Source organism: Lytechinus pictus, chromosome 17 (genome assembly GCF_037042905.1).
Source record: "Lytechinus pictus isolate F3 Inbred chromosome 17, Lp3.0, whole genome shotgun sequence".
Taxonomy (NCBI): domain Eukaryota; kingdom Metazoa; phylum Echinodermata; class Echinoidea; order Temnopleuroida; family Toxopneustidae; genus Lytechinus; species Lytechinus pictus.
The window spans coordinates 23,620,874-23,633,366 of NC_087261.1; the positions used below are offsets into that span (position 1 = coordinate 23,620,874).

Here is a 12,493-nt window from a genome sequence, read left to right on the forward strand (position 1 = left end):
TAAAGTTATTATTATCTTTTTTTTTTTTTTTTTTTTTTTTTGGGGGGGGGGGGCTGTCCATTTTTCTTCCTACCCTCACCCCACCCACTGGAATAAATGGAATAAAGTATTGTATCTAGCTTTTTTTAGGCGGGGGCGGGGGAGGGGGATTGTAATTTGATCTCTTCGAGAGGAAAGCCACCTATTCCAAAGCCAATTACAGCCAATAACAGAGGGAGGTAATTACAGCCAATAACAGAGGGGGTAATATCGGTGTAGCTTCAGTGGTTCTTTTTGTATTATATTGTATGTCTCCCTCTATGTTACATTTCTAAAAAGCAGTTCAGTCTCAAAGAGAAATATATCAATTTGCCCTCCGGTTGTGTGTGTGTATGTGTGTGTGTGTGTGTGTGTGAGGGGGGGGGGGTGGGAGCACATTTATGCGTACGTATATTGAATGTATGGAATCGTCCATACTAAAATTTCAACCAGATCTGATGGTAACTCGTTCTGAATCCTCTGCTCATCAAAACACCAAATAATGCTAACTAAAAACATCGATTTTCGATTAAATATTTATTCTCATCGTGGATCCGTCATAACGAGTACGGTCCAAGAACTGTCGAATATTCATAGTTTTTGTTTATGCTAAGGCTTAGCCGAACATAGAAGAGTTTGAGTGTTTTTAACGAATTTCAATTTATATTACATCAGATATATATTCTCATCACGGATCCGTCACTTATGATTACGGTCCAAGAACTGTCGAATATTCATAGTTTTTGTTGATGCTAAGGCTTGGCCGAACATAGAAGAGTTTATGTGAATTTATACGAATTTAATTTTCTATCAAGATATGTATTCTCATGGTGGATCCGTCACTAATTACGGTCCAAGAACTGTTGAGTATTCCTAGTTATCCCGGATACTCAGGCTTGGGCGGACATAGAGGAGTTTGTTTGGCGTTCCGTCTCGGAGACCTGTGATTTTATCAGGCGAGGCTTCGTCGACCAAGGTGTTGCGAACATCTTGCGGTGCTACCCCGCGGTCCGCCATTAGTATGGCTGCAGCTCCTTTTGCGGAAGAGAAGGAAAAAGATAGGGTTGGATGAGGGAGGATATATTAAAATGTATTTATCAGAGGCATCGAACGTGGATGTGATGGGTTAACCATATCGAGTTGCCCCCCAATAATTTTCACAACTTGGACATGTTGGAATATTATGTTTTTTTTTGGAAAATCTATGATCGAAAATCATTCTACCTTGCATAAAAATTACTATAATTTTTTTATGTCAATTTTTCGGCCCGCTTCGTTTTGAGCGCAAAATTTTGAATTATAGTTTGGCGATTTTTTTCTCTTTACTTTTGCCCCAAAACCTGAAGCATGGATCGTGGCCCCCGGTGCTTATGCATTGTGCCATGAGTTATTAGACTGCGTGGGAAGTAGACAAGGTACTTGGATAAATTGCCAATTCGTCCACTGCCAACTCGTCCACTCACCACATGGTCTACCTTCGTTTTGTCTCATGCCATTCCGTCCATCATGATTTCGTCTAACAACCAGTTGGTCCAACATGAACATGTCCAATAACCATTTGCATAGAATCATCACTTCGTCTCATAATCAGTTGGTATTATATTCGTTTTATTTTCATTTCATTTGCCCAAATAACACTTAATCTAATTAGACCAAATGGTATATGCACTAAATGGCTATCGGACCAACTGGTTATTAGGCAAAACGATGAGTGGATGAAATGGCAATTAGACCATGTGGATATTGGACGAACTGTTGGTAGACCAGATGAAAGTAGACGAAGTGGCAATTGGACGGATTGGCATTGGACGAAATGAAAATAAACTGGTACTTGTCCAAGTAAATACAAACTAGTCCTGGCCCTACTTACCTGCAACGTGAGGGCAAGCCATGCTGGTTCCGGTCTTCGTCGAAGTTGCCGTGTCATCATCGTTTCCACAGCTGACGATGTCGGTTCCCGGAGCGAGGATGTCGACACAATCTCCGAAGTTGGAGCTCGGTCGGATGGAATCGTCTGGTTGCGTGTTACCAACCGTGATGACCTGTATAAAGAAAAAAAGGAAGGAAGAAAGGAAAGAAGCAAGAAAGAAAGACATGAACAAATACATAAAGGAAGGAAGGAAGGAATGAAAGAAGGAAGAAAGGAAGAAGGAAAGAAAGAAAAAAAGGAGAAATAAATATAAAGGAACAAAGACAAAAATAAAGAAAGGAATAAAGGAACAAAAACAGATAATAAAGAAAGAAAAATGAAATAAATAAATAAAATAAATCGTAAGAGAGAGAAAAAAGGAAATAAAAAATATACAGAAACATAACATTTGAAAGAAAGAAAGGCAGAAAGAAAGAAAAAAATCAATAGGGGGCCTGTACAAAAAATAAAAATAAAATAAATAGTTTGGCGCATAAGTGGCGGTTCACTCAAAGATTATAACGTGTGCCGACCACCGATGTGAGACACTTCTTTTGTAGTATACTGCTTGTTAACTTATCTTATCATAATGTAAAAACGAAAAGTTATTCATTTATTCAGTGCCTATTGCTCAACAGGGCACCCCGAACAAATGAATCGAACAAAAAAAAAAAAAATTACTAGTGCGCCATCGAACACGTTTAGAATGCACACAATATGTTCGTGTTGGAAATGCGACGAAAGTAATGCAGCAATGTGGATATGGTGTTAGACCTGCAGGATGAAGAAAAAGATGGGGAAAAAATCTTCAAGGGGGGGGGGGGGGGGTAACGGAGAAGGGCTTCCATCCTTCCATGCTTCTTATAACTTGGAGGTGGGGTCGGAATTGTCTATTTTTTGGGGAAATTTGCTTTAAGATTCCGCGTCATGGGCTCGTTTTAGAGCTCCTCATTTTCGACAAAGTGGAATCCGAGTAAAACCAGAATTCATTGATTTCGCTCGTCCTCGATTTCCCTTCATCTCCAGTTGGCATGGTTGGGAAGGAGGGGGGGGGGGGGAGGGGTCGCAGCCATTGACGAGTGGACAGCATCTGCGACAGTCGTCCTGAAAAAGCACCCTAAACGGGGATTCAAGGACAGGCCGCTACGACACTCTGAACGACTAAACGTGGACTTTATTGTGCATATTTCCCAGAGTTGAATGTTTTGGTCGGAAATTACAATAATAACACGTTTCGTGTCGCCATGGATATTCATGAGGCGTAGTATTATCAAATAAACCCTATTTTATCGTCATTCCCAAAGGTTTATTCATAAAATTGAAAACGTTAAGGCTTCAATAGTCTGAAAAGACTGAAAAACCTTTAAACATAAAAAAAAAAGAAAAAGGTTACTGCCCACTTGCGTCGGCTACACAAGTACCAGGGGATTTTGGTCTACACCAATTTGTCTACTACTCGTTTGGCTTCATCCCAGATGGTCTAAGTCAATTTCGTCAGCAACTATTCAGTATGATCTTTTTTGTTTAATTATCACTAAATCAATTTACCACTCTGTCTTCCTTTCATCTAGGCTGCATCCATTTCGCTGAAAATCAAATTGGTCTTACACAAGTCATTGTTTTTTTATGGTTAGACGAACTTCGTATGGACCAAGCTTTCATTAAGACATAGTGAAATATTAAAATATGACGGAGTGGACGATATACCTAAAAATAAAAATTAGACTACTGAGGTGTTGCAAGAAACTTAAATTCGATTACAAGTCAATTTTAGGTCCCTAAATTAATCATAAGTTTTGCAATTAATTGCAAACTTAATATTGATCACTGATCTGCTTCTGACATCAACAAGAGTGCATTGATTTGTTGCTTCGTGATTGATCTATCACTTGCAAATGAAATTTGCAATTGATTGCAAATGTTTTCTTGCAACACCCCCGAAGTATGAATTAGATTGAGTGTACCGTAAACCCATGGGCAACATTTGACCAAAACGGTAGATTAAACTGACTTGGCCCATTAGGAAGTTTGAGATTTAGAAAAGATTGCCTGTATACCTGTCAAATTAAATGAACATAAATGAAACACGCGTACGTGAGTGAGAATCTAACCTCGGGGATATTGCCTGGGATCAGTCGACATGCGTCTCGTCGATCATTGCCGGACGACGTAAGCACGACGACGCCGTAGTCGATGGCATTCTGGACCGCCTCGCCGAACGCAGACGAGTCGAGGCTGAGTGAAAGAGAGGCAACTACGTTTTGCATCCCTCCCGTTTTCATCTGAGCAACATAATCGACACCTATAAAAGAAACGAGAAAGCAAATGAATTCCATTAAACATTGGCGTATTATATTCATTGGACCATTTGGTCTGAAGGGGCGGTTTTTGAAGAAAGTCTATTATCAAAATGTATTTCCCAGGGGCCGCGAGGGGGGGGGGGGGGAGGGGGGAGGCTTCACCCCCCCCCCCGTTTGTCATAAACCGTGTTAAACAACCATCCAATTGTGATTTTCTTGGTCAGTCACCCCTCCCCCCACACTTTCAAAACCGTTTTGCGGCCCACGTTTCCCGTCATTTTTTCGTTCTATTGCTAGCAACTAATGTCTCTTTTTTTTTTTTTTGGGGGGGGGGGCGACTATCCGTCCCCACCTAGAATCGGTGTCCAAATACAAAGATATATTTACCTTGTACAAGAGAATCAGTGGAGCAGTAACCCATACAGTCGCAAACTTTGACCGCATGTACGTTTGCCTTCTTTGCCACACCGTACTTCGTTCCGGCTGCAATTCCAGCACAGTGCGTTCCATGACCGTGGCAATCGGCGTTCTGACGGTGAGACGGTGAAAGTATCAGAACGTGCGCGCGTGTGTGTGCGTTGAGGATAAGAGGAAGAGCGCGGGTGCATTTGTGTTGTATGGGAGAGAGATAGAGAGAGAGAGAGGGAGAGAGTTGGATAGAGACGGCCGGGGGGGGGGGGGGTGATACAGAGAGAGAATGGGAGAGAAAGAAAAGGGAGAAATATTAAATGATTATCATAAACTCGGATCATGGTATCAACACTATGACCAATATGAAACCATGCACATAGAGTTAAAGAATAGAATGAAAAAAGACTTTGTGAATAGTTTAGTTGATAACAACATTAAATTTTGAGAAAACAAATGATAAGAAAGGGTCTTATGTACACATTTCGCCAAAAATCAACAAAGTTTAGAAAAAAACAACTTTGAACATATTTTTTAAGCCCTTGCTTGAAATTACGTTAGTGTTATTAAACCCTTCATGTCTTCACCTCAGGGATTTTCTTTCCAAATGCGATTCACACAATTGATAATAGCTCAGTGTGAAGATAATATAGATCTAGACCCTATACACTGTGGAGACCTGGGCATTTTGAACAATCACAACAATGCATTCACAATGAAAATAGATATCGGGGGGGGGGGGGGCAGTGTACAATAACTTCTGCCACATCTGAATATAGTAAATCCTCGTACCACGTGCGGTAATGTTATATTATGTTGTTACACGAAGAACTGTAAGATAAATTACATGTATATTCATCCATTTAATATTTTTTTCTCTGAGGAAGTTAATTGTATAATAAGAATATTCCAGAATGTCTCAGTTAACATGGTTTAGATTTGTTAGGCACGCATATTGAGTGAGGCAGAGTATAGTCTATTTTTGTAATTTACAATGGACGACAGACAATAGAGACTGTCAGCAGGGGAAAAGACAATAGGATTAGCTATGTTGTTTACATTTTCACTGAGGTCATTCAAGAGTCTTCTAGAATTGGACTATTCAAGAAAGAAGAAGGCCAAAGATATTCATTCGAGCCAACCCATGGCTCAATTTTTTAATATGATATTGCTGATTGACAAAAATGAATGAATTTGATTGACAATCTAACACTGATTCTAGGGAGGGTACCTACTGAACTTCCTTTTTCCAAATTGGAAAGATATATCACTACTTTGGAACTATTTTTTACTGGCGGAAGAATTAGGGCCATTTTACTCTATCAAGTAATGAGTTTGATCCTGTCAGGTGTAGTCTTCATAAATGCCGATTTATTTTTAAAATGAGCCGGTCGAGGTACCCTTTTCTGGTCAGATATGAAATGTCAGACATATGTCCTGTCCACTGGTGGTAAACATTCAACCCTCGAATTTTTCCTCTTTTTTAATGATTTTTTTTTAAAGTGCCCCTTTAACACACGGGTCTACGGGAAATGATACCAATATTACAAGCTTCCGGAATAGTGGAAATTTATATATATAAGCTGGCAGTTTCATCAAGAATATCACATCAGATAAGAACTCAGATTTTCACGCCAGTCTCCACGCCAGAGCATTGTTTACTTCTATGTGACATACAACATTAACTCCTGTGGAAGTATTTGCACACCATCAATTTACTGTTTGCAGTAACTTTGAGAAAGGAATTATTGTCAATTCTCATCGAGATCATCAACCTGTTCTAAAGAACATGTTTTCATGGATTGCTGAGATCGACTGTTTACTATCATCAACTTCGTCTTCACGGATATTTTCAACTACCTACAGTGGCCGAAATCATCCATCGCGTTTCAACTTCAATTTCATCATCGCCAGCATTGTGGACTTTTTGCCAACCGATTTGGATATTATACGGATTTAATTCAGGACATAATTCGGAAATACTTAGTAAGATCATTTTTATTTTGATTAGTAAACGATCTATTTCCTGTACAAAAAGTAAAGGAATAAAATGTATCAAATTTAATCTAACTTGGTATTTGTTGCAGTATCGTAACAGTAACGAATGTTGAACGCCTTGAAAATAAATTAATTAAAAAAAAAAATAAAAAAAACATAAAAAAAAAAATTTTGCTTTCATACTCTGTTTTTCGATTTTTTTTCTGGGAATCAGAGACAAGAAATATCTGATGATAAATGGATTGACCTCCTCGTAACCCTCAACTTACCACCCCTGTCACAAATTTAGCAGCGTGTAGCGCTCGTCCTTCGAAGTCTTCATGAGTGATTCGAACCCCGGTGTCCAGAATGAAGATGTTTCCCCCTAAACCAGAGGCTGATGGAAATGAGACGAGACTGATTGAGAAAATAAGCCTAGAAAATCTATGCAATGAAAAACAACAACATTGATTTATAAAAAAGAGAAACAAAATGCACGTTGTTATGCCTATTGTTATTTTCATAATCATTACCATCATTGTTATCATTATTTTAATCTTTACTAATATTATCGTTATCATCATTATGATTTTTCATATTCTTTATCTTTAAAAAATGATATATGTTATGAATAATAATGATAATCATAAACTTTGCCTTTGTGAATTTGTATTCAATATTTGATAATTATTGGTAATATTCTACCTCTATAAATTAGTCAGTTGATTTAGATAGTTACATTATGCATTGTATCTCGGATGATTTCAACTAAATGAAAAGTAAAAAGTAAAAAATATGAATAGATACATGTAAATATAACGTTATTATTTTTTTTATTTTTCATCAGCATTAACATCAAGATTAACCTTAGCATTATTATTATCATGATCATCATCCTTAACATTAACATTACAATCATCCGAATCATAAACATTAGAGAAAGATAGAGAGAGGAGGGAGATAGATGTAGAGAGATGGAGAGAGAGAGAGAGAGAGATATATATATATATATATAGATAGATAGATGGATTGATAGATAGATAGATGGATAGAGAGAGAGAGAGGACCGTTGGAGAGGGGGATCGATAGAAACATAGGTAGGGCATAGAGCAAGGCAGATAAAAAAGGAGGGGGAGTCAGACACAGACAAACAGAGAGAGAGAGAGACATTATACACACACTCTCACAGACAGTGGGTATAAAAGTATGGGAGGATGATTGATTAGTTAATAAGTTGATGATTGATTAAAGTTATCTTACGCATTGTGTCGTCATTATCGAGAGGGGGATCTCGTTGGTTAACACGGTCGGTTCCCCAGTTTTCAGACTCTACCTGGGTAAAGTAGTCCTCCTCAACGAATCGCACCCCGTCCAGAGAGCGAACCTGACAGGAATAATATAAATAACTGTAAATAAAATAATGTGAAATAAACGGTTTATTTCCAATTCGTCTACTGCCAATTCGTCCAATTGCCAACTCGTCTACTATCATTTGGTCTACCATCAGTTCGTCCGCTCACCATATGGTCTACTTTCATTTAGTCTAATGCCATTCCGTCTAATAACCAGTTGGTCCAATAGCCATTTAGTCCACATACCATTTGGTCAGATTAAAGTAAAGTGTTAATTGTGCAAAATGGAGGAAAGAAAATGGGTATTAGACCAACTGATTATGAGACGAAATGTAACAGACGAACTGTGGATTGGACGAAGTGATGATTGGACCAAATGGTTGTTAGACGGAATTTTGATGGACGGAATGGCAATAGACTAAATGAAGGTAGACCATGCGGTGAGTGGACGAGTTGGCAGTAAACGATTTGGCAATTTACCTAATAAACAGATGAGTTATATATGGGGAGGGGGGGGGGGAGTTCAGTGATATTCACTGCCAATCGTTACAAGCTACCAAATTCCCGATTTGATTGGCTGAGAACAGATTATTCAGTGATTATTTCTGACTAAGCATTCCATGTAACCCCCCACGCCACTTCCCCCACGATACGATGAAGACAAATCTTGATCCAATAGGATTAAACAAACATTAGAACATGAATAATTTGAAAGAATCTTATTTGTGATAATTTTGTTTTGTCATTTGTCATATTACTATAAAACAAGGTATTGTATAAAACACAATGATACACGATTGAATTGAAATGTATGCGTGGGATATGGAAAATGTAGAAATTGAAAAGCTTTATCTCTTTTTTCATATCAGCTTTATCACTGATAGAATTGGTAATTTCATGGAAAAGAATATTCGTCCATTTTCTTTCAAAATTTATTGAAACGTGTTGAGTTAGCACTATAACATGTATAAGATGTACGTAAATGGTCCAATCTTTCCCAGATAGAGTGAAAATTGTCACACTGTGCATTCAAAGTGTGTTTCTACTATGTGAATATGTGATACATACAATTACAATGTTCTAATTTAACATAAAGATAAATTTACACTTTGGACACCTCGACAGTTTAAGCGTTCACATTGCAATGTGTTTACATAGTCGACTGTGGATGCGTGTATGTGTTAAAAAAAGTATCTTAGTCAACGTTGCTATGGTGATTTTATATTGTATTTCACACTGTGTTCTGTCTAGTAGGGTAAATGAAAATCCTTTAATGACGAAAATCGGAAATATATGTGTGCGTTAGTGTGTGTGAGGGTGAATGTGTTGCTGTTCAGTGACGATGTGTGTGGGCAGGGGAGAGGGCTATGTGTTAGGTTCCGACTTGTGAGCTTGGGTGTGCGTTTTCTGTGGGTTAGGGTGTGTGAGGGGGTGTGGGTGTGTTAGAATTTAAATATTACCCAGTCAACCATGTCGTCATTCAAATCGACGATGACGGCGTTGATGGCGGTGCGGAGCTTAGTGACGTCGTGAGGGTGCTGATTAAACAGGAGTGCATCGTTGAGGAGGTTACGAGCGAAGTCGTCGACATTTACATGACGCTAGATGAAAAAACAAAAATTTCTTGAAATTACTCTTTAGTAAAAGAAGAGTCTTCTTCCTCACATTAGTAATCTATAAACCTAAAAGGATTTTCATGTGTTCCTACACAATATTAAAATTTGAACAAAAACATGCTTCGATAAGTTTTGAAATTAGTTTGTTAGCGATTGCTGTTGGAAGACATGTTGCTAGTGTAATACATTGAATTAATTCGTAGTAGAGTTCCTATTTTTATCCGATTGCTGAGATAGCTTGAACGCTTGAAAAGAAGGAACCATGCAATCAATGGCTTGATGTTCTCGCCGAGGGACCTCGTACTATAGATAAATGCCTTGTTTATAATAAAGGGCAGTTAGCCACTGGCGTACCTAGGATTTTCCAGAAGGGGGCAAATTTTTTTTAGAATACTTCGTCCGCGAAAAAAATTTGACAACCAAGAAGAAAAAAAAAAAAAGGTCTTCAACCAAAAAAAAGGGTTTCTTACCTGAAATAAATTTGACAAGCAAAAAAAAAATGGTCTTCAACCACAAAAAAAAAGGATTTCTTACCAGAAATTTTTACATTACAGATTATGAAGTTGGCTTCCCAAAAAGGGGGGGGGGGACGTCCCCTGCATGAGTAGTGACTCGTCAGGGGGGCGGTCTGCCCCCTGCCCCCCTTAGGTACGCTGGTGCAGCTAGCCCTACCAAGTGGAAATCGAACACAGGTCCCCGACTAAGATTGTGAATCGTTATCATTATTATCATAAAAATAAGGTTTATTGGTTCAAATTTATTTAAGACTGACGCTACTACAACAACAACAACATTTTTGGATAGATAAAGGGGGAAAAGAGAGAGATAGAAAACATATTGCTGAAAGTTTCATTAAAAAATTGCTAGAAAAATAAGAAAATTATGCCCTATACTCTAAAATGCAAGGATTTGAATTACGTCCATATGGAATGTTGTTAGTGACCAATCGAATTCTAGATTTATTTTTAATCCTCCAAAACTAGTTTTAATTCTCGAGAGATTCGAATTCAAATCCTTTGAGTTTTAAAAAAGGAAACTGTAGGATTGAAACTAAATCCATACTCGATTGATCCCTGAATGTGACCTTTTAAGACGGAAATGACATTTACGTTCAATTTAGATTTTAAAATCATTTCAAATGTATAAAATTTAGATTTCAATGATTACAAATTCTCATGATACCGGACGGACATAACTTATCTCTTCAACCACTTTCAAGACCTTAATAATAATATTTAGAGCTACTGTTTACTGATTTTGTAAATTATTTAATGAAATTCATTGACGGTCATATCCACCTCAGAAAATGTTGATTTGAATTAATAGAGAAAAAATAGACAAACGTAACGCTGAAAATTTCATCAAAGTGGATGTAAAATAAGAAATCTATGACATTTCAAATTTTCGCCTATTTTTCACAAAATAGTAATAAGCACAATTTAGTCACATGCAAATGAGATAATTGATGATTCCCCTCGCTCACTGTTTCTTTTGTTTTTTATTGTATGAATTATACAATATTTCAATTTTTACAGATTTGACAATAAGGACCAACTTGTTTGAACCATAAAATGGTAAATAATGGTAATTCCACATGTTCAGGGAGAAGTAAAACTCGGATTCACAGGACAATGGGAGGAAAATGTGAATATTTCCTAGTGAAAAACAAAGGAAATAGTAAGTGAGTGATGTCATCAGTTTCCTCATTTGCATACCAACTTGGATGTGCATATAACTGTTTTGTGAAATTAAGCGAAATCTAAAAATGGCATAACTTTTTTCATTTTACATCCGATATCGATGGAATTTTCAGCGTTATGCTAGCTGGATTTTTTGTCGGGGTAAACTTGTCCTTCGATAATAAAAATCAATATTTTCCCTGCTTAAGCCAGACCTACCTCTAACACCACGATGTGACGCTCGTTTACCTTCCTGGGTGCTTTACGAAGGGGTGCAAGCTCCCGGCCCCAGACGAGGGCGACAACCGATAGGAAGACGATGACGATACTCTTCATGACTTTATTTTATGTGCAACTATTGAAACTGGAATATATTAGTATGAAATGGCAAAACCATATGTTTAATTCTGCTAAGTAACTACCACTGGTGTCGATACGTAACGTCATAATATTCAAGTGGGGGAGGGGGGGGGGTGAAACGATAGATCACCCCCCCCCCCCTTGAACAATAGATTTACATCACAAATCGACACCCATGGTAACGACGATAGTTAGCGGAAGAAGGGGGGGGGGTGGTTTTGGCTGAATAGGCTTTGCCCTCTCACAGATAACTTTATTGACTCTTCTTCGTATATGATTCTTTTTGTGGATGTTTATCTTGCTCCTATTTTCACAGCTGTGGATTTCTGGAAATGACGTCAGTCAATATGATCAAGGCGACTGAATATTGGTAGGGCAAAGAACATAACTATTATTGCTACCATTATCAACATTATCATCATCATCATTATGATCATCATCATTATGATCATCATCAATGTTATCTTCATCATCATCATCATAATCATCAACATCCCAGCACCACCACCAAACACCACCATCATAATTATCGTCACCACCAACGCCATCATTGTCAATATCATCGCCATCATCATCATCATAATAATCAACATCCAAACACCACCACCATAATCCTCATCACCACCACCACTACCACCACCACCAACACCATCACTATCATCATCATCCTCATCATCATCATCATCATCATCGTTATCATATCCTCATTCCGCCACCATCATTCCATCACCATTATCGTCATCATTATAATCACCACCATCATCTCATCATTACCTCCACCACCACCATCACCATTATCATCATTACCATCATCATCATCATCGTAATCACCATCATTATCGTAATCATCACCATCCCAACTCAACCACCACCA

At 38.0% G+C, this 12,493-nt stretch overlaps 1 protein-coding gene across 1 annotated transcript; it reads right to left on the bottom strand.

Annotated features, from left to right (window-relative positions):
* Positions 1-540: 540 nt before the first annotated feature.
* On the bottom strand, positions 541-11,682 carry LOC129279876 (aqualysin-1-like). The gene is made up of 8 exons (XM_064112059.1): positions 11,479-11,682; positions 9,425-9,565; positions 7,873-7,996; positions 6,903-7,009; positions 4,615-4,756; positions 4,039-4,229; positions 1,889-2,060; positions 541-1,052 (listed from the first exon to the last, which is right to left on the bottom strand). Exons 1-8 carry the CDS (start codon positions 11,593-11,595, stop codon positions 892-894), a joined length of 1,155 nt encoding a protein of 384 aa, XP_063968129.1. The 5' UTR covers positions 11,596-11,682; the 3' UTR covers positions 541-891.
* Positions 11,683-12,493: the final 811 nt, after the last annotated feature.

Coding starts and splice junctions, on each gene's coding strand:
- LOC129279876 (XM_064112059.1), bottom strand. CDS start 11,595: ATGAAGAGTATCGTCATCGTCTTCCTATCGGTTGTCGCCCTCGTCTGG. Junction 4,757..6,902: donor CTAAATTTGTGACAGGGGTG/GTAAGTTGAGGG, acceptor TCTCACCGTCAG/AACGCCGATTGCCACGGTCA. Junction 1,053..1,888: donor GGCTTGCCCTCACGTTGCAG/GTAAGTAGGGCC, acceptor CTTCCGCAAAAG/GAGCTGCAGCCATACTAATG.